The sequence below is a fragment of the Salmo salar genome, chromosome ssa12 (assembly GCF_905237065.1).
Source record: "Salmo salar chromosome ssa12, Ssal_v3.1, whole genome shotgun sequence".
Taxonomy (NCBI): Eukaryota; Metazoa; Chordata; class Actinopteri; order Salmoniformes; family Salmonidae; genus Salmo; species Salmo salar.
The window spans coordinates 78,518,354-78,540,635 of NC_059453.1; the positions used below are offsets into that span (position 1 = coordinate 78,518,354).

The following is a 22,282-nucleotide window of genomic DNA, read 5'->3' on the forward strand; positions in this document are numbered from 1 at the left end:
GCTGGGACCGAGAGACTGAAAAACAGCTTCTTTCTCAAGGCCATCAGACTGTTAAACAGCCATCACTAATACGGAGAGGCTGCTGCCTACATAGACTTGAAATCATTGGCCACTTTAATAAATGGATCACTAGTCACTTTAATAATGCCACTTAAATGTTTACATATCTTGCATTACTCATCTCATACATATACTGTATTTTATACCATCTATTGCAGCTTGCCTATGCTGCTCTGTCATTGCCCATCCATATATTTATATATTCTTATTCCATTCCTTTACTTAGATTTGTGTGTATTAAGTAGTTGTGGAATTGTTAGATATTGCTGCACTGTCGGAACTAGAAGCACAAGCATTTCGCTACACTCGCAATAACATCTGCTAACCATGTGTGTGACCAATAACATTTTATTTGACATCTTTCACCCCAACTGCCATAATAAATGGTCAAACAGTTTCAGAACATACTTTATTTATTTACAGAATGTAAACAAACGACATTAAATACAACAGTTGATTTAGTCACTTCTCTATACAGGGAGGAATGATTCCATTACAGTAGATTGTAGTAGGAAAATAGTTTGTGAAAATCAAATGACATTTCCTGCTCTCAGATGAGTGAATAAGGTGTAGAGCGCTCAAACCTGACACACGAAGACTTGTTCGCTGTAGTTTATAATTTTCAACCAGCTACATTAACATTTTGGAATTATGTGGCAGACACATTGAAAAATGTAACAGCCTTAGATGTAGTGGTATATTCTGTTACCTCAAACACTAGTCCTGTGTTTTCCATAAACATGGTTTATTTCTCAGGGACAACATGCGTATAACACAAATATGAATTCAGGACAAATGGCAGCATTATGATGAACACGAAACCCAGGGGAGGAAAGAAAAACATTCCGAAATGGAAAAGCCTATCTTTAAACCATATCTTAATTCAACAGGCAGTATATTCAACATTATCTCTGCAATAAACTGTAGGCAACATTCTGGTATAAATAAATTAACATACAATTGTAAAAAAAGAAAAAGACATTTGTGTTAACACTCATCTGAAGCCATGTTCCATTCTTGTCCGTTCACATTGAGTTTGGGCATCTGGATGATCATTGACCAAACTGTCAAGTACCAAAACTTATTATGCACTCCCAATAAATGTTTATTAATATTACAGATAATAATAGATAAACTTTCTATGCATCTTACTCACACACCTACTCCTCAAATTTGGCCATAAAGCTGCTTCTCTATGAGCTTGCAAAGGGAGTGTAATGTACTGCCTGTTGCTGACAGTGATTGCGAGAACAGGTGGTGCCCTCTGGTGGTTACTTGTCCCACAGTACATTGGACATTAATCTCCTGGAAATACAGTAAGTATACTTGAGATGGATAAGGACGATTGTAGATTTTTGGGAAAGATGAAATTCCGGTCATTAACAAAAAAAGAGCCTTTGGATTACTCCAGAGCAGCAGCTTGAAAATATAAAGTGTCGATAGTTTTATGTTACAGGTCCAAGTGCAATAACTCAAAGGTTGGGGCAAGGGCTCAGTGTTAGGAAAGGCTGACAGTGACATTGTCCTTGCTTTTCTCCACGTTAGAGTCTTTGTCTGTGGGGGCGGATGTCGTTCCTCTGGGAGAGGTTTGACCACTTGACTGTCCTGAGGCTTTGTTTGGGCCGTCTGCCGTGGACCCCGACTCAGGCTCTTGCTGTGAGGCTGTCGCTACAAAAGGAGAACAGAAATATATAACCATACAATTGATACCTGTAGTCAGATGGATTCAATATTCTTTAACTAATATCAATTCAGCTTTGAATATGGCTGGTGCATGTGCGTTACCAGATTGTGTGCAGGACTTCATGTGTTCTGGCCAGTGGGCTTGCTGGCAGGGATAGTCACAGTAGCTGGTGTTCCAGCAGCAGTAGAATATGGCCTCCTTCTTGCAGTTGGCACACCACTGCTTCTTCTTGGTCTCATCTACCGCCTGTTGTTTCTCCACCTCCATCTGCTTCTTCACCTCCGCCATCAGTCGCTCCCTCTCCTGCTCCAGACTTTGCCTCATCTCCGCCATGGTTAACTCTGCACATGCACACACATCAGACAATAACAACCTTTTCTGTAGAATAATGTGATTACTTCTCCTTAGTCAATGACATTCATTGTTATACTGACAGACAGTCCTTGACCCAGATTTGCCAAGGTCATCTGCAGTTTAAGCTAGAGTAATGCAAAGGTCCTTACCTAGATTGTGCTTCATTTCTGACAGCTCCTGTTGATGAAGCCACTGCAGTTTTTCTATTTCAATTCTCAATCGTCTAATCTGTGTGGGAGAGACAAGGATATACACTCAGACTCCCCAGAGTCATACAGCTAACTATTATAGGCATGGTGGTATTCAGTCCCTCTGAGGGTGACCAGCAGATACCTACCTCTGCTAATGTGTTCCCTGAAGTGTTTTTGGAAAGGTCTGTATACAGCTCAGTCACAGTCCCTTTGATTGTATCCATTATCTGAGGGAAAAAGGAGACCTGAAGCTAAAACCTTCCGGAAGTAAGCTTTATGCAATCTCTTTGAATGCAGACCCATCACACTCTTGAGTACCCGAGAGGCCAATGACTAATCATACCTTAAATAAAAGACATAACAAAGAAAATACATCTTTCATCTATCTGCCATATGTAAAATTGTCCCCCAAAAGTGTGCATGCTTCAATAAGCCTTGCTCCAAGCACCAAACCATAATACTGATAGTGTAGTGTACAGCCTTCAGCTTGCTTACTCTGGCCATCGATCCAAGCCTCGCATACTTACTTTATTAGTGTACTTCGCAATGTCAGCTGCTACGTCTGCTGATGCGGTGGGGATCTGGAAGTCCCCTGCCATGGAGGATGGGGTGGAGGGGCCACTACCTAATCCAGGGGCTGCCATCATGGCCACAGAGGGTGGGGTACTGGTCACCAGGGTAACAGACGACGTGGACGTACTGAGTGGAGGGTCTTTCTGCTGGACAGCTAGAGTAAACAACAAGAACCAAGACTAAATCAGTGACAGGGTTTAGACCCTTTCATCTTTAATGTTGCTGCCCCTATCATCGCCAAGCATATCTCTGACCATTTTAACCTGTCTCCCTCTCTGGGGAGGTTCCCGTTGTTTGGAAGGCAGCCACGGGTCGTCCTTTATTTAAAAAGGGGAGATCAAGCTGATCCTAACTGTTATAGGCCTATTTCTATTTTGCCCTGTTCAGCAAAAACTTAACTGACTGGCTTTCTTGATGTCTACAGTATTCTCCTGGTATGCAATCTGGTTTCTGCTCAGGTTATGGAAGTGTCACTGCAACCTTAAAGGTCCTCAATGATGTCACCATTGCCCTTGATTCCAGTGTTGTGCTGCTATTTCTATTGACTTGCCCAAAGCTTTTGATACGGTAGACCATTCCATTCTTGTGGGTCTGGTTTGCTAACTACCTCAGAGTGCAGTGTATAAAGTCAGAAAATCTGCTGTCTCAGGCATAGCCTGTCACCAAGGGAGTAACCCAAGGCTCAATCCTAGACCCCACGCTTTTCTCAATTTACATCAACAACATAGCTCAGGCAGTAGGAAGCTCTCTCATCCATTTATATGCAGATGATAGTCTTATACTCAGCTGGCCCCTCCCCAGATTTAGTGTTAAACGCTCTACAACAAAGCTTTATTAGTGTCCAACAACTTTCTCTTTCTTTAATAACCTTGTTCTGAATACCTCCAAAACAAAGGTCATGTGATTTGGTAAGAAGAATGCCCCTCTCCCCATAGGTGTGATTACTACCTCTGAGGGTTTAGAGCTTGAGGTAGTCACCTCATACAAGTACTTGGGGAGTATGGCTAGACGGTGCACTGTCCTTCTCTCAACACATATCAAAGCTGCAGGCTAAAGTTAAATCTAGACTTGGTTTCCTCTATCGTAATGGCTCCTCTTTCACCCCAACTGCCAAACTAACCCTGATTCAGATGACCATCCTACATTACGGAGAGGTAATTTATAGATCGGCAGGGTGCTCTCGAGCGGCTAGATGTTCTTTACCATTTGGCCATCAGATTTGCCACCAATGTTCCTTATAGGACACATCACTGCACTCTATACTCCTCTGTAAACTGGTCATCTCTGTGTACCCGTCGCAAGACCCACTGGTTGATGCTTATTTATAAAATCCTCTTAGGCCTCACTCCCTCCTATCTTAGATATCTACTGCAGACCTCATCCTCCACACTTCAGCAAGCAGGCCTTTCTAATCGACCTGGCCCGGGTATCCTGGAAGGATATTGACCTCATCCCTTCAGTAGAGGATGCCTGGTTATTTAAAAAAAAAAGATGCCTTCCTCACCATCTTAAATAAGCATGCTCCATTCAAGAAATTTAGAACCAGGAACAGATATAGCCCTTGGTTCTCTCCAGACCTGACTGCCCTTAACCAACACAAAAACATCCTGTGGCGTTCTGCATTAGCATTGAATAGCCCCCGTGATATGCAACTTTTCAGGAAAGTTAGAAACCAATATACACAGGCAGTTAGAAAAGCCAAGGCTAGGTTTTTCAAGCAGAAATTTACTTCCTGCAACACAAACTCAAAAAAGTTCTGGGACACTGTAAAGTCCTTGGAGAATAAGAGCACCTCCTCCCAGCTGCCCACTGCACTGAGGATAGGAAACTCTGACACCACCGATAAATCCACTGTAATTGAGAATCTTAATAAGCATTTTTCTACGGCTGGCCATGCTTTCCACCTGGCTACCCCTACCCCGGTCAACAGCACTGCACCCCCCCACAGCAATTCGCTCAAGCCTTCCCCATTTCTCATTCTCCCAAATCCAGTCAGCTGATGTTCTGAAAGAGCTGCAAAATCTGGACCCCTACAAATCAGCTGGGCTAGACAATCTGGACCCTTTCTAAAATTATCTGCCGAAATTGTTGCAACCCCTATTACTAGCCTGTTCAACCTCTCGTGTCGTCTGAGATTCCCAAAGATTGGAAAGCAGCTGCGGTCATCCCCCTCTTCAAAGGGAGAGACACTAGACCCAAACTGCTACAGACCTATATCTATCCTACCCTGCCTTTCTAAAGTCTTCGAAAGCCAAGTCAACAAACAGATTACCGACCATTTTGAATCCCACCACACCTTCTCCGCTATGCAATCTGGTTTCAGAGCTGATCATGGGTGCACCTCAGCCACGCTCAAGGTCCCAAACGATATCTTAACCGCCATCGATAAGAAACAATACTGTGCAGCCGTATTCATTGACCTGTCCAAGGCTTTCGACTCTCAATCACCACATCCTCATCGGCAGACTCAATAGCCTTGGTTTCTCAAATGATTGCCTCGCCTGGTTCACCAACTACTTCTCTGATAGAGTTCAATGTGTCAAATCGGAGTGCCTGTGGTTCGGGCCTCTAGCAGTCTATGGGGGTGCCACAGAGTTCAATTCTTGGGCCGACATTTTTCTCTATATACATCAATGATGTCGCTCTTGCTGCTGGCGAGTCTCTGATCCACCTCTACGCAGATGACACCATTCTGTATACTTCTGGCCCTTCTTTGGACACTGTGTTTACTAACCTCCAGACGAGCTTCAATGCCATACAATTCTCCTTCCGTGGCCTCCAACTGCTCTTAAATACTAGTAAAACTAAATGCATGCTCTTCAACTGATCGCTGCCTGCACCTGCCCGCCCTTCCAGCATCACTACTCTGGACGGTTCTGACTTAGAATATGTGGACAACTACAAATACCTGGGTGTCTGGTTAGACTGTAAACTCTCCTTCCAGACTCACATCAAACATCTCCAATCCAAAGTTACATCTAGAATTGGCTTCCTATTTCGCAACAAAGCATCCTTCACTCATGCTGCCAAACATACCCTCGTAAAACTGACCATTCTACCGATCCTCGACTTCGGCGATGTCATTTACAAAATAGCCTCCAATACCCTACTCAATAAATTGGATGCAGCCTATCACAGTGCCATCCGTTTTGTCACCAAAGCCCCATATACTACCCACCACTGCGACCTGTACGCTCTCGTTGGCTGGCCCTCGCTTCATACTCGTCACCAAACCCACTGGCTCCAGGTCATCTACAAGACCATGCTAGGTAAAGTTCCCCCATCTCAGCTCGCTGGTCACCATAGCAGCACCCACCTGTAGCACGTGCTCCAGCAGGTATATCTCTCTGGTCACCCCCAAAGCCAATTCCTCCTTCCAGTTCTCTGCTGCCAATGACTTGAACGAACTACAAAAATCTCTAAAACTGGAAACGCTTATCTCCCTCACTAGCTTTAAGCACCAGCTGTCAGAGCAGCTCACAGATTACTGCACCTGTACATAGCCCATCTATAATTTAGCCCAAACAACTACCTCTTCCCCTACTGTATTTATTTATTTTGCTCCTTTGCACCCCATTATTTCTATTTCTACTTTGCACTTTCTTCCACTGCAAATCTAATATTCCAGTGTTTTACTTGCTATATTGTATTTATTTTGCCACCATGGCCTTTTTTGCCTTTACCTCCCTTATCTCACCTCATTTGCTCACTTTGTATATAGACTTATTTTTCTACTATATTATTGACTGTATGTTTGTGTAACTCTGTGTTGTTGTATGTGTCAAACTGCTTTGCTTTATCTTGGCCAGGTCACAATTGTAAATGAGAACTTGTTCTCAACTTGCCTACCTGGTTAAATAAAAGGTGAAATAAATAAATAAAACATACAACACCCGTTCTGCCAGTCACATTCTGTTAAAAGGTCCCCAAAGCACACACATTCCTGGGTCGCTCGTCTTTTCAGTTTGCAGCAGCTAGAGACTGGAACGAGCTGCAACAAACACTCAAACTGGACCGTTTTATCTTCATCTCTTCATTCAAAGACCCTATCATGGACACTCTTACTGACTGTTGTGGCTGCTTTGCGTGATGTATTGTTGTCTCTACCTTCTTGCCCTTTGTGCTGTTGTCTGTTCCCAATAATGTTTGTACCATGTTGTGCTGCTGCCATGTTGTGTTGCTACCATGTTGTTGTCATGTTCTGTTGCCATGTGTTGCTGCCATGCTATGATGTTGTATTAGGTCTCTCTTTATGTGGTGTTGTCTCTCTTGTCGTGATGTGTTTTGTCCTATATTGTATTTATTTTAAATAAAAATAAAAAATCCCAGCCTCCGTCCCCGCAGGAGGTCTTTTGCTTTTTGGTAGGCCGTCATTGGAAATAGGAATTTGTTCTTAAATGACTTGCCTAGTTAAATAAAGGTTAAATAAAAAAAAAAATCACAGCAATGTTTTTTAGGCCTGCAGTTGAACCTCAAATAGTTTTTTTGCTGTGTCCATTTTCTCTGTAGTGTGCTAATTTAATTTTCAACTAATACTGTGGTGTACCTTTGACAGATTGCCTGGTCTGGTACCGCATGCTTTGGGAAGGTTGCTGTGGCAATGAAGATGTTGCAGATGCTGGCGTTTGCGGCATTGTCTGTGGCTGGCCTGGTGATGCTGCCTGCAGCTGAGGCGTATCTGGCTGCTGATTCTGTTGCTGCCGCTGCACCTTCTGCATGTGCCACTTCTGGGAGGAAGTCTGGAACTTGTTGGTGGGGTTCCACACCACCGCCCGCTGCACCACCGGGACAGTCTCCCTGGGCAGCAGAGGGCGCTGTTTCTTCACTGCTGTGGTGGCAGAGGAGGATGTGATGGGGGCCATAGGTAGTGTGGCATTGGGGAGTGTGGTTGGGGCGATGGTGGTGGAAGAAGCAGTAGTGAAGGACACCATGTTTAGAGGGATGGCTAGTGGAGAATGTGATGAATCTTTTATACTGGGGGTTAAGAAATGGGCTGTGTTGTTTTGAGATGGAGTAAGGGAACTTGACAGGGCTTTACCTACAATGGAAAGAAAATATTAATAACAGCATCTGTTTTGGTTAAAATTTCTTCTTGCTTTCATATTTTATCAACTAGTGATAGAGAACAGGAGGACTCTCACCCTCTGTCTTATTGGCTGGTGGATTTTTGGTGGCGCGTGAATCTTTCCTACTCTTCTTCCTGTCTCTGCCCCTCTGGTCCTCCCCCAGGTCAATCACCAGCTCCCTCTCAGAGTCGGAGTCGTCCACCACAGATGGCTGCCTCGCCTCCTGCTTCACCTGGGGCTTCTCTCTGGATGCCGGGGACACTGGGGCTGCTTTTGCTTCCTCTGGGGGCTCTTTGTCCGAGTGTACACCCTGCTTCCCTTTAGATGAGGATTCAGAGAGGGTAGATGGTGCCCCCGCATCCCCCATGGTTACTGTGGCAGTTGCTGGCCCCTTTGTTTTGACCTCATTTAGGCTGGGGGGCAGGGGGTCTTTGGATCCCCTCTTGGAAGGGTCCTTCTCGCCCTTGTCATTGGCCTTTGTGTGTTTGCCTGCCTTAGGTTTCTGTTCCTCATCGCTGGCGTCACTGTCACTCGAATCTGATTTATCAGAGTCCTCTGAGTCGCTGTGTTCTACTCCCTTATACACATCCTCAGATATCTCATCTATACCTGTACACAGCAGAGGGGAAATTGTGGTAAATGTATAACGTCAAAGGCTCTTTTGGTTGTTTTCATACAAATGGACTAACTGAAAACAAAGTAGTTGACTGGTGCTGCTATCTTCATAAGTGGTGCTTTACTAGCGGTGTGGCGAGTTCACTCACCTAGCTGGGCCTTGCAGCTCTCAATGGTTTTGTCCAGGTTGAGCTGGAAGCGACTCCTGATCTGTCTCTTGGGCGAGGTGAGGACTGGTGGGGCCCCCTGCTGTTGCTGCTGTACAGTCTCACTCAACTCCTTTAGGTCCATCTCGGCTTTGCTACGGTCTGACAGGCCAGCACACAAGATCACAAACAATGTTATTGATTGGTTGAAATCCACTCCAATCACTAGACCAAGTAGGAATGCCTCTACATATGGTTAAGGTTTATGGATATGGTTTTGCTGTCATGAAGCCTTTCCTAGGTGTGCTAAATAGGTGAGCTTTGAAGATGATTGTGGTGTGACTGAGGGCAGGTGTGTGGCAGCTCACCCAGGTTGAGGTTAAGGATGCTCCCTGTGAGAGTTGCTTTCTCCTGCTTGGGGACTAGAGCAGGACCCTGGGAGTGGAACGGTTTAGGGCTGTCATTGGCACCAGAGGCAGGACCAGGTCGATTGGAAGCAGGTGAAGCTGTGGAGAGTGCGCAGATATATCTGTCAATGTCATGCTCTTCTTAGGATCTTAATTTAAGTGGTAGGTATTAAAAAAAAACTTATGACAATTGTACGTTGAAGAAATCAACATGCCCTGTGTTTACAGTTCTTGATTTATACCGAAAACCAGAGTCTAGGTCACTGTTACAGTATATTTCATATTCCCCTAGGACTCCAGACTGTCAGAGAGGCAGTACCTACCTGTGCAGTCCATGGACTCCTCCCCAGCACTGTAGTGGCTGACTGGGGCTCTAGCCGGGCCCTTGTCTGGTGTATCCTGCTCTCCATCAGAGCCTGTGTGAGCAGAGGAGTTGGTGCTCATGGGCGAGCGGGGCATATCTGTCAGGGAGATCCTCCGGCCTGTACTCCCTCCAACTCCACCCATGCCCCCGTCAGACAGCATGCTCCTGGCCAAGGGCATCTTGGGAGATGCAGTCATGTCAAAGTTGAACTTGATCTTCTCCTGCTTCTCGGGCCGGACCGAGCCGGACGAGGGATTGGCAGGATCCAGCAGCATTTGGTACTGGTTGTCAGGGGTGTAAGGTGTCCGGAAGGGGGCGTAGTTGAACACTCCAAACTTCTTCCTCATGTTCTCTACGTAGACCTCCATCTCCTGCATGGCACTGTTGAAGATGCTCTTAGTCTTCTTCACAGAAAAGGGAATCTCCCTGGACATGAGGTAGCAGTTGTTTAAGGGGACCCATGCCCTGGAAGGTGAAGAATAATAATACAACGCAACAGCTGAATAGACACAGAGGATAGAGACAGAGAGCTGTGAAATACCAAATGTACTGATTAGTATAAGTGACATAGTTAAGTACCAAAAGTACCTGTCGTGCTGCCCGAAGAAACGAGCATCCACCTGCCCGTCTTTGTCCCGCAGTGCTTTGGCAGGCCAGAATGGAAACCCCTTCAGTTTGGCCCACACCAGAGGGTGAGGATTACTCTGAGCAAAGTAAACAGGAAGACTAGTTATCATACTGAGACCATTATACAGACCACATTCAGTATACAGAAGGTACTACAATTCAAATGTATGACTCGTTTAGCACAAGCTTTGAACTCACGCATGGCTCACAGAACCAGTTGTCTCTCTTTTGGCAAGCTGACAGATAGCACTCCGGACAGACCTCAATCTCATTCATCTGAAAGAGAAGAATCATTGTACGTGTAAGAAGAATATTTTCTGAAGGCCTGAAAGAATCTTTGACCGCATACCCATGCTTACCTCATGTTCACAGATTTTCACTATGACTTTAGCTGTGGCAGTGAGCTTATGATTGCCTAAAATAAAGAAGGTCACAGTGAGTAATCATTACAAACCAGTTATTGATAACCAGTAAAAATCCATTGCAATCAAAACAGGGACACAGACCTCCATTATAAATTATGCAGTTGTGTAAAATCCATTTCACATCTGCCAAGAAAGCTTCAGTGCAGCCATACATTTTCTTTTTTGTATTCTGGAAAAATAAAATAGAAAAGGTCAGTGATCAACCACTGAGGTTTGGGATTGTAGTTCTAACCCCAAAGAAAGAAGAACAGTACATTTTCTAACCTTCTCCAATGTACCGAGATCCATGGCGTGAAATATATACTCTGCATAGTCCGGATGCTGTTCCAGAGATACAGGCTTCTGGAAGGGTTCCGTCTGGAGAAGAGACAAAAGAGACGTGCAGTGAATTAACCTTCATATTCCAATTCCAAATAGGTCACACTTAGACCAAATCCTAACTTGAGACACACTCATAGCCAAAACTTTCATGTACACATATAATTGCAATTAATTCAAGATTTAGGTTAAGATTTCAATTGCATCTCAATTTAGGATTAAGCCTTCACTGCATGACCTCCACCACCACAACCCATACTAACACTACCACCCCAGGACAGACAACAGCAACTAAAAACAGACACAAAAACACTCCAAACAGGAGGAAAATAACGGGGGAAATATGATTAGGTCTTTTTTTTGTGTTTGATTACCCAATTAAAAGCCTTTCTCTGCGTGGCGCCTGCATGGGGGGAGTGAGATGACGAGCGTGGTTGGTCCTGAAAAAGAGTAAGAGGGGCAACTGTATCCTCACCACAACACCGCTTTCCAAACTGGACCCTTGGTTCAATGGTTCCTTTGTAGAGGAGAGGACTGGCTAAAAACAGGCTTGGGTGGTTTAGTGTTAGAACACCCTTACTTATGGCTTACCATTTTGTAATCAGAACACCAAAGGATACTTAAGACTTGAGTATAGTAACTAAGTTCACAGTGTATTGGGGAAGGGACAATGGACCTCATCACTGATGGAACACAAAATCAGGAGAAAGCATTGAGCAGTCTTAAAATCAGACCATATAAACAAGCACACAACTATTCTATTGTGTTTGTGTGAGAGTTCTGTTCACTCACGTTGGAATTACACTGAGTGTACAAAATATTAGGAACACCTTCCTAATATTGAGTTGCACGCCTCTTTGCCCTCAGAACAGCCTCAATTCATCCGGGCATGGCCTACAAGGTGTCAAACATTCCACAGGGATGCTGGCCCATGTTGACGCCAATGCTTCCCACAGTTGTGTCAAGTTGGCTGGATGTCCTTTGGGTGGTGGACAATTTTTTATAAACACGGGAATGTGTTGAGCGTGAAAAACCCAGGAGAGCTGCAGTTCATGTCACACTCAAACCGGTGTGCCTGGCACCTACTACCATACCCTGTTCAAAAGCACTTCAATATTTTGTCTTGGCCATTTACCCTCTGAATGGCACGCATAGCAAAATACATGTGTCAGTTGTCGCAAGGCTTAAAAATCCTTCTTTAACCTGTCTCCTCCCCTTCATTTACACTGAAGTGGATATTATTTAACAGGTGACATCAATAAGGGATCATAACTTTCACCTGGATTTACCTGCTCAGTCTGTCATTGAAAGAGCAGATGTTCCTAAAGTTTTGTACACTCAGTGTATATGAATTTTACTAACGCTAATCTCTCTATTCTTCAACAGTTCAATATCTACTGTCAAAACAATTAGTCAATAACAACAGTTAGAAAAGGTAGAAATAAGTAGTTCTTCCATGACAATGTGGTGAGGGTAAAAGCAGAAGCACAAGCCTTTGGAATATGTGCCCCACATACAGTTGATTTAGCATGTTACTGATCAGTCAGTTGGAGGAGGGCGGTCAGTGCACTTACACCTGGCTGTTTCATCTTCTGGAGTGAAAACTTTAGCAGGTAAGACAGCTGGTCTATTGTTAGCATCGTCATTGCTTTACTCTGAGTCTCTATGCACTCTGCAACTGTTATTTTCTGAAAGAAAAGAGAGATCTTTTGTGAGCAAGATGTTAGCTTCAAATGTATATTCCCATTTCAAAGGATATTCCCAGTATCAAGCTTCATTTTACTACCTTGACCACATCTTATACCAACATGGTCAGAATTTCTTGTAACTCCAAGATTTTTCTCAACTCTGTAAATTCCATAAAATAGGGATGTCTGTCATCATGGTCCGGCCTCAACCCCCAGCCTCCCATGCATTTTAAAGTTCTAAAGTTATCTTCCTGGTAGACAACTGGTTTTCGGTCCCACCCACAAGCGAGTACCTCACATTCAGGGCAGAACCAGTCACCCTCGGGCTCTGCGGGTAGTTTGAGGCACTTGGCGTGGTACACCCTCGGGCAGAGCTCACAGCAGAGCACCTGGCCCTCGCGGTGGCACAGCCAGCAGTAGAAGTCATTTCTGCCGTCCTGCGGCACAACATCAACAGGGTCTGTGGTGAGTGCTGGCTGCTTCACATAGTAAAAGGGACCATGTCTTAGTTCTGACTGAAATGCAGGCAAGAGAAAGAGAACATTTGGGGTTTCAAAATCAGGTGTGAGATTACATGAGCAGCATAGCAGACATGAAAAAAACAATTACAAATGTTTTTCAAAAACGACAATCTACATAGTAACTGTCCAAAATAGACTACTTAGAACCCTGTGTTGCGACATAAGGCATTAAAACATTGATTAATTGACCGTTCCTGGTATCAGACTGGAAGAGAATCATTACTGTAGATTATATTACAAATCCACTTTCAAAGGTCAAGACAGTGAAAAGGATCAGTTTGAGAAACTAGCCTTTAGTATCGCTTACTGATTGGATCTCATAAGCAGTCTGTGTTTTGGGCCACACCGATTACTTTTTTTGCATTGAGACAAACTTTGATCCATGGCTTTTAAGCCCAGGTTGCTATTGTAATTTACCATTTATAAAGATAAAAGTGCTAATCATTAATAGTCTCAGTGTGAGTGAGCAACAGCCGAAGCATCACCAATCACTTGATTTCAGTAGGCAAAATTTGTAAAACAAGCATATAAACACAAATGAAACAATTATTTAGATAAATCTTATTACATAGTATTAGGTCATATAGGCTTAATGTAACACTATAAGAAAATATAAACCTCAAACATAAAATAGTCCCATGGCATACCAAAAGACAACTGGAACAGAAAATGTTATACACAGGTTTTTTTGTAGGATATATTTCAGTGTAACAGAAATCCAGCAGCCTCTGAAAGCACAACAGTGTGAGCACAGAGAAGCAGGGAGGGGGAGGTCGCACCTGGTCTTTACTGCTGCTGACCGCTCCTGGCTTCTTCTTCTTTTTGACCGGACTGGGGGAGGTCTCAGCCGGGGAGTGACCATTAGACGAGTGAGGGGGGCTGGGCACCTTGCGTTTCTGGGCCGCCCGCTCCACTGTCCCAGGGTCCGAAACTGCAGGGAGGGGGTCAAATGTCAGGCAAGCCAACATGACAGATGTATTATTTCCCAGAAGAAAGTGCATGTACTGGCCATAGAACAGTAGATGTTCATTGTTTTCATACAGTACAGAAGATAAAAAACGGTTACCATAGTGATAAGACATGACAGCGATATGAACAGAAGCAGCACATTAGCCTCCATCTTGTACCGTGTGCGATTCAGCTCTGTACCAGACACATACATACAGTAGCCTACACTCAACATGGGAGCAATAAAATAAAGCCTTTCACCACCACCACATACTGCCTGCAGGCATAGGCATAAATAGGTGGAAGTACAGCTCAGCTTTCTGTGTTTCTCACCTTTGGATCGTGTAGAGATCTCCATCCCCTCTACTGCATCCGACTCAGTCTTCACCTCCTCCTCAGCCAAACTGGCAGAGAAAGAGAGATGCACTATTAAAGCCCTGTTATGACAATACCTACAGAAAGACTCCCAACATAGATCAATTCATCTAATGCCTTTTTACAGTTTGACTCTGTTTACACCAGACATTGCTTCATCTACAGTATGTTCAGTATGCACGTGGTTTCGCAACATCATCTACTAAGTAACAATCATAAATCACACTGTATAAAAGCATCTGCTGAAATACGTGTGTGTAAATGTAAAACCAAAGTCTCACAAATCTTATTTGTGTGGATCTAGTATAATTTTCAGAGGGAAGACAATCCCGTCTGGCTGTAAAGGTCTGCTTCAAAACTGACTCAATCTCTCGGTCTCACTACAATGGGGTTATTCTTAGAGTGAGAGTCCATTTGGCCCGGAGGCAAACTCTGTCTAAACCAATCCTGACTGGACACAGACTGTTCGCTTTGGTGCAGAGGTATCATAAATCTACAGGCTATGGCCAGCAAGAGTCCCTCTCTTATTGGGAGAAGGAAAATGTCTAGTAAAGCAGTGTTCTAATGTTCAGAGTTCCAGAGTGTGAAACTGACAGAATGTGATTAGGTTGAAGGTCAACAATCATCTGTCAGTGCCTCAGAACAATGTCTCAGAGATTAGATTTGCTTTTCTGGAGCCATGCATTTCATAACATGGGGTTGAATCCTATCTACACATGAACTCAAACCCATAAACCATGCATTGATGTCAAAAGTGGATTTCTCAAATGGACAAATTACACACATCTACTGGAATTGACTGGGCATGGATGTTATGTAACTAACTATTATTAACTAACAGCTAAATGCGTTCTAGTTTCAAACTCAACATGGGGTGGTTCCATATGATTTCAATGACTTTCTGATTGCACCTCTTTTGATTTGAACAAAACCTTCCATACATGTTTGCCCAGGGTAGAAAGGGACTTTTTGAACCTGAATACTAAAACATTCAGGAGCTAGAGGTGCTCAAAGTTGACCCATTTTGCATACCCCATTCTACCATGAGACATCCGTGTCTTCCCTAAAAAAGATAAAACGGTTGAGTTTGATATAATTTGAAAGCTTACAAACAGGGTTGTGAAACTATTTTATGATTGCAATTTTTTTAATGTTTTAAATAACTCATTTTTTCAGCTTTAGCATCAATTACCCAAAAACAAACATGTGGACACCCCTTCAAATTAGTGGATTTGGCTATTTCAGCCAAACACACTGCTGACACGTATAAAATCGAGCACAACGCCATGCAATCTCCATAGACAAACATTGTCAGTAGAATGGCCCGTACAGAAGTGACTTTCAACGTGGCACCGTCATAGGTTGCCACCTTTCCAACAAGTCAGTTTGTCAAATTTCTGCCCTAGTCAACTATAAGTGCTGTTACTGTGAAGTGGAAACGTCTAGGAGCAACAACAACTCAGCCGCGAAGTGGTAGGCCACACATGCTCACAGAACAGGACCGCCGAGTGCTGAAGCGCGTAAAAACCGTCTGTCCTCGGTACTGAGCAACACTTACTACCGAGTTCCAAATTGCCTCTAGAAGCATCAGCATAAGAACTGTTCGTCGGGAGCTTTATGAAATGGGTTTCCATGGCTGAGCAGCCGCACACAAGCCTAAGATCCCCGTGGGCAATGCCAAGCGTCGGCTGGAGTGGTGTAAAGCTCGCCGCCATTGGACTGGAGCAGTGGAAATACGTTCTCTGGAGTGACTGCTTCATCTGCTTCATCTGGCAGTCCGACGGACAACTCTGGGTTTGGCAGATGCCAGGAGAACGCTACCTGCCCGAATGCATAGTGCCAACTTTAAAGTTTGCTGGAGGAGGAATAATGGTCTGGGGCTGTTTTTCATGGTTCAGGCTAGGCCCCTTAGTTCCAGTGAAGGGAAATCTTAACGCTACAGCATACAATGACATTATTGACGATTCTGTGCCTCCAACTTCTTGGCAACAGTTTGGGGAAGGACCTTTCCTGTTTCAGCATGACAATTCCCGTGCACAAAGCGAGGTCCATACAGAAATGGTTTGTCGAGATTGGTGTGGAAGAACTTGACTGACCTGCACAGACTTGACTGACCTGCAAAGACCACCTAAACCCCATCAAACACCTTTGGGATGAATTGGAACACTGACTGCGAGCCAGGCCTAAACGCCCAACATCAGTGCCCGACCTCACTAATGCTTGTGGCTAAATAGAAGCAAGTCCACACAGCAATGTTCCAACATCTAATGGAATGCCTTCCCAGAAGAGTGGAGGCTGTTATAGCAGCAAAGGGGGGACCAACTCCATATTAATGGCCATGATTTTGGAATGAGATGTTTGTCCACATACACTACATGACCAAAAATATGTTGTAGCTTAGACCCTATTTTACATCATCTGAGGTGTTTGTGTTGTGAGATAATAGAATAGACATTTCCATTCAAGTTGACATTCGACAATGGGTGGACCAGAGGCCATCTTTCTGGTAGTGATTGGAAGTTAAAATTTAAATTCCATTTAAATGTCAGTGGCGAACCAGCTAGATTGCAGGGGTCTGAAGGGATAGATCCACTTTTTCTAAGGTTGAAATAACACTCACCCTGCATTCAAGAAAATGCTATGTCTCAACCAATGGCGGGCATAACAAACACTTCAGATTATGTAAAATAGGGTTTAAAAATGTGAGGTTATGCCTTTTTAGATAAATTATGTTAAAGCTTAAAAAATAACAAAAGAATTAATAATAATTTCAAGAAATCATAGAATAGTTTGACAAACCTGTTGGTAATCTAAAAATGGATATCAAACTCAACTGTTCGCATCACCCATGAATCCCGAGCCCACAACCATTGGGCCCCAATACCTACTGAGACAGGCCAAGGCTGAACTGAGGCCAGGGGCAATGGAGAACCATCAGCTCTAAAACTGCATGGTGACTACAATGCCATAGTCGTTTCCCTCTAAAATGGGACTACCCCAGTCTCATGCGTTTTATATCCCTCAAGTCAAGAGAGAAGCAACTCAAACATTACTGTTTCATTGTCTTGAACAAACACAGCCCCAGCCCTATGAACACATCATTTAAATGCACACTTCCTTGAATTTAAAAAGGTACTTTCTTGTGGGAAAGCCACTGCTTCATAAGAAAACTGTCAAACAGGTTTTACGCAGTATCAGCGCAACATGACCATCCTTGTTTTTTCAGACACCAATGTGTCGATCCCCTTGTTTCAGACATTTTTTTTTTACGCCACGGCACAAGCCACTGTCTCACAGCTCAGATGGGTTCCATTTCACCAGCTTTTTATTTAGCTCTTGGAGAGAGCAGCATAATTAGAATGTGAAAGTGTGGGATACAAAGACAGCAGCTCCCTGTTAGAGAAGCAAATGTAGTCCCTTTTCCACCATTTCTTTATCACCTCTGTCTCTCTCTTCTCCATCTCGGGGGCAGAAAATTACAGACAGAGCACTGGCTTTACTGGCCTCCACCTCTGATAAAGGCTTTCAGCACAGACAGAGTCTGCCTCAGCAACATCCCCTCCTCCTCCGGTCAGATACGCAGAGCAAGAGACAGTGAAAACACACTAAACCAATGCCTACAACACCCTTGTAGTTAAAACATTTCCGAAAATACATTATTTTCATTAATATAGTGATATAATCCCTCCCACGCCCTCTCTGACAGAACACCCATGCTTCAATGTAGGAAATTGACAGCATACCTTTTTTTTCTCTTTACGCACAGAATACAGATTCTTCAGCCTTTTTTAATTGTTATTCTTTCTTATTTTAATTTTTTTGAGGCCGGTGGGGGATGAGACAAAGATTGGTGCAGAATTTTCCAGAAGGGCCTTGCTCTCCCTGCTGCTCTCTCTGCGATTGTCAATCTTTAACCTCAGCTGTGGACTGCCGATTGGTTTGAGCACCACACGGAGGTGCCTGATTGGGCGCCTGGCTCAGAGTGCCACACAGGCTCTCTTCTCCCCTATCTCCTCAGACACAGTGCTGCAATGCAGAGAGGATTTCTCCTCACTATCACAAAACCCCTGGAACCAAGTCCCTCACTCCCTCAAAGCCCATATAGTCCTCACTGGTTGTGTGCATTTTCTAAAACATGGGGGATGCAGTTACACAGGCAGAAAGGGAGCGTATCAGATTCCCTCCCATCTCACTCCACAGCTATGAGGCAGTGTGTGTGGCGTCCATTTTGAAGACATTCCCTTATTGCCTGCCTGCTGAGAACACTGCACACACGACGCTCCAGTCGAGACGAGCTGCTGTAGAGATCATACACAGCTTACCAGTAGACCGGCTCACAGGAATGCAGGAAGGGCCTTACATTGAGCACAAAGACAGGGCTGAAAATGTCACAGGCCTCAAAATCAAAATGGACGGCTGTGGTTAAGACTGGAGAACATGCTGCCAACACCCTTTTCTTCCCAGTCCAACACTTTCCTACTGGCTTTTCCTCTGGACCTTTACAATGTGTCTCTACTTGTAACCAACGGTGGTACTGCTATTACTTATTTTATTCTGGCAGTACCACTTTGAACCATCATTTCTATTTGTAGTTAAATAAATACTAATGTTGCCATTAAAAAGATTATGATAGACAAAAACAATGATGGTTTAACATGGAGAACAAATCTGAATGACATGAAGGTTGTTAGAAAAGGTCAGACAACACAGGTGTGGTGAATAAAAGCAAAAGTGGCAGCATGAATTGGTTTTCTTGTTTGGACCATTATTACAAAGCCCAGTTGGTCGTAGCTCTAGAAAACCCTTCTCTCCGTAGGGTTTTCTGCAGTTAGCGTCGCCCACTGCTGGCCATGTGAACTACAATTCTGAACTACAATTCATCGCTTGCTAAGCGGTTTTCGAAACATACGGCCCTTATCTTTCATATCAGCGATAAAGAATCTTTCAAATAAAAAAGATACACTTACTGTAACACTAGCAGATTTTCACTGATCCATACACTGTGTTCCTCCAGTTGACTAACTACACTTCCTCCCCAGTTATGCTTACACACAGGTGCACGGTAGATAGCTATTTAGCACAGGTGGTCACCTTTGTTTTCTGTCGGTCTTCCTTAAACAAGCGCTGTAACATGGCGTTATGGCCGTGTGGGAATACTAATAAAAGGTGTGTATTCATTTAACCTTTGGTGTTTAGAAAAGTATTTCTCGCTGATATGAAATATAAGTTTATGTTTCCAAAACAACTTAACTTTTACAGCAAGCGTCAGTTTTTTTTAAACAAAAGTCCCCCAAGAAGAAGATACATTGATCAATGGGCGCTAAAGGTAGCTAGCGTCTATCAATGGGTTAAGTCGGTGGCAGCACCTCAAATCCTCACGCCAGACAGAAATGAAGAGATTATGGGCATTACCAAAGACCATTCACAAAAAGGCACTGGATGAAAAGGTTTGCTCTCCATTCAATTCATTAAGAAGAACCATTGTACGGTAAAAAGTCATGTGTTTTGACTCTGTGAATTAGAGGCAATTGGCATTACATGCCAGAAATTCAGGAATAATATGATAGTTTGCATGGTTGTTGACAAATCATCTGCCGAGATACAGCATTGGTCTATGTGTGTGAATTATATGAGTTCTCCTACAAAATTAAATATTCATATATCCTTCTTGGGATGATATTTTTCTGGCCAAGGCTGTCTGAAACAGCCCTGCTTCCCTTCGTCAGGCTTCACATGATATCACCCAGAGTGCCTAGAGCCAAGGCACAGAAAGGGGAAGCTCTCTGAAATGGCTGCCACTCCACAGCAAAGAGAAAGCAGTGAACTGAAAAAGACCATTAGGCAGATTTTCTCACAAGATACTAAACCTTTGAGGAATATAATCTAACATTCAGAGAGATTTTAGTTTGGCTAGTTGTTCAATATAAAAATCCTGTTCAATAATTAAACACGCTAAAAGAAGAATGCAAGAACTACCTGTAGGTATAAACAGTAGTCTGGAAAAACAGAATGTACAGCCATGAGAATATGCCTTTTTAATAGTTGCCCTTGTCTGTCCTCAATAAAGATTGCTTTCCTGCTTAAAAGGGCATACGATTAAAAGCAGTGCCCTGCTCTAATACCACTGAGGCCTAAATCATTCTTGCTGTGCTGTTATTGCTGAGCTGTCTCTTTACCATCTGTTAAATCCACTGGGATCCCATCTTGAATGTACAGCTCTCACCTCCCCACACCTTCCATTTTGAATGTACAGGCCTGTGACACAGTCATAAACCCTTACAACCTGACAGCCAAGCCAAACGGATCAATCCTGTTCCTTATTCCAACAGGGATATATTCCTCTTGCCATGCTATATTCTGTAAAAAGGTAGTAAAACAGGCTGACCCGTATGTGATCAGAGACATAACCAGCAGAGGCAGCCTGCTGTGCTGTACTCTGCTCTCCTGCCAGGCTCCACTACTGTGCTGTGGGGACTCTTCCCCCCTCTCTCCCTGAGACAAACCTATATTCCCAAGGCACAGAACATACACAGTAGCTGGTAGCTTATTAAAGTGAAATAATGAAAAGCAAGCTTACCTCTGTGGATGCATGGCTAAAAAACTCAGTGTTTTATGTCAATGCTTATTAAAACATGGAGGACAGCCCTCTGTCCTCACCCTGCTCAGAGCACAGCCACGGCTCTCCAGGCTGGCCGATCGGCTGCTAGGATAGATACCAAGCTGTGAGTGGCCTGCTCTCACTGGCAGGATGTAAGGCTGCAGCTGATTGGCTGGGCCATTTCCTGACTGCTAATCTTTTGTTCCGCACAGTCAGGCAGGAGAAGCGCTGTGGACAGAGGGAGAAACAAGGCCCAAATCACAAAATAAACCATTTCACAGCACAGAACATCCAATAAAACCACATGGTGCTGTAATCCATGCTTGACCCGTCTATATTACAAGGACATTTGGTTGTATTTCACAAAATACAGCAACAGGAGCACGAATACTGGACAGGCCCAAGGCCACGTTTCAGAAAAGGCCTGTTTCATAGATCCCACCCTTCAGTTCAAATCCTACGCAGTGAAAAAGTGTTGCACAAATACATGAGAGCAAACAAACAGTGAGAGACAGTCAGCGAGGTCGATCTGCAAAGTTTCCCCCTCTTGTAACTGAGATGAACTTGTCCAAAAGCCAACTGAACATCAACACATTACATAACAGTGCAAACAGAGAAAAAAATGTAGATGACTTACTATTTTGAAGACAGAAGTTAACACCAAGTTCTTCTGCGCCATAAAATTCTAATGTGGTTACATAAAAATATACTTTTTATGAACAGATAAGTGATGATTTTATCTAATCAAATAAATACATAATTGCAGGAACTTTTTATGTGATGCTCTGGGTATTTAACAAATTATGTTTCTTTGGCAAGTCTGACTAATCAGGGTTTATAACCTGTACAGTAGGCCAATACTCCAATGTTATTACCCCACTAACACAATACTATAATTGTGATTTGTCTGCTTTCCTAAGGGACATTTTCTTTAAAGAAACAGACTAAACTGTGGCCTATTTTTTTCTCTTTATCTTTATTTAACTAGGCAAGTCAGTTAAGAACAAATTCTTATTTACAATGACGCCCTACTCCGGCCAAACCCAGACGACGCTGGGCCAATTGTAAACCGCCCTATGGGACTCCCAATCACGGCCAGATGTGATACAGCTGGGACTGTAGTGATGCCTCTTGCACTGAGATGCAATGCCTTAGACCGCTGCGCCACTCGGGAGCCTATAGCAGAAAGGAGAAATTAAATGAAATACGGGGTTAATCAAACATTTTTAAAAGTAGGATATTCCTCTCTGCAGTTTGACAATGTACAGTAGTGCCTAGGTCCCTGTGCCTATGACATTTTATTTTTGCCCTCGTCGGTACAC

General features: G+C 43.6%; 1 protein-coding gene across 7 annotated transcripts; it reads right to left on the reverse strand.

The window, feature by feature from the left end:
- Positions 1 to 455: 455 nt before the first annotated feature.
- On the reverse strand, positions 456 to 21,508 carry LOC106565794 (protein kinase C-binding protein 1). Of its 7 annotated transcripts, none has more exons than XM_014133329.2 (21): positions 21,020 to 21,424; positions 14,321 to 14,391; positions 13,819 to 13,970; positions 12,812 to 13,033; positions 12,405 to 12,518; positions 11,205 to 11,270; positions 10,777 to 10,869; positions 10,594 to 10,681; positions 10,447 to 10,502; positions 10,286 to 10,363; positions 10,049 to 10,164; positions 9,420 to 9,925; positions 9,058 to 9,195; positions 8,693 to 8,851; positions 8,004 to 8,537; positions 7,409 to 7,900; positions 2,817 to 3,016; positions 2,436 to 2,516; positions 2,248 to 2,326; positions 1,846 to 2,085; positions 456 to 1,728 (listed from the first exon to the last, which is right to left on the reverse strand). In XM_014133329.2, exons 2-21 carry the CDS (start codon positions 14,343 to 14,345, stop codon positions 1,559 to 1,561), a joined length of 3,609 nt encoding a protein of 1,202 aa, XP_013988804.1. In that variant the 5' UTR covers positions 14,346 to 14,391; positions 21,020 to 21,424; the 3' UTR covers positions 456 to 1,558. The 7 variants fall into 7 exon arrangements, 5 of the variants coding, with proteins under 5 accessions (XP_013988804.1, XP_013988801.1, XP_013988805.1 ...); XM_014133326.2 differs by having other exon boundaries at positions 20,940 to 21,424; XM_014133330.2 differs by lacking the exon at positions 21,020 to 21,424 and adding an exon at positions 18,106 to 18,999.
- Positions 21,509 to 22,282: the final 774 nt, after the last annotated feature.

What these genes read in the sequence shown, in the direction of transcription:
- LOC106565794 (XM_014133326.2), bottom strand. An exon ending in GATCTCTACACGATCCAAAG is followed by an intron (nt 13,971 to 14,320) that starts GTGAGAAACACA and finishes CCCTCCCTGCAG; the next exon opens with TTTCGGACCCTGGGACAGTG. An exon ending in AGAGAAAGGCTTTTAATTGG is followed by an intron (nt 10,870 to 11,204) that starts GTAATCAAACAC and finishes TCTCTTCTCCAG; the next exon opens with ACGGAACCCTTCCAGAAGCC.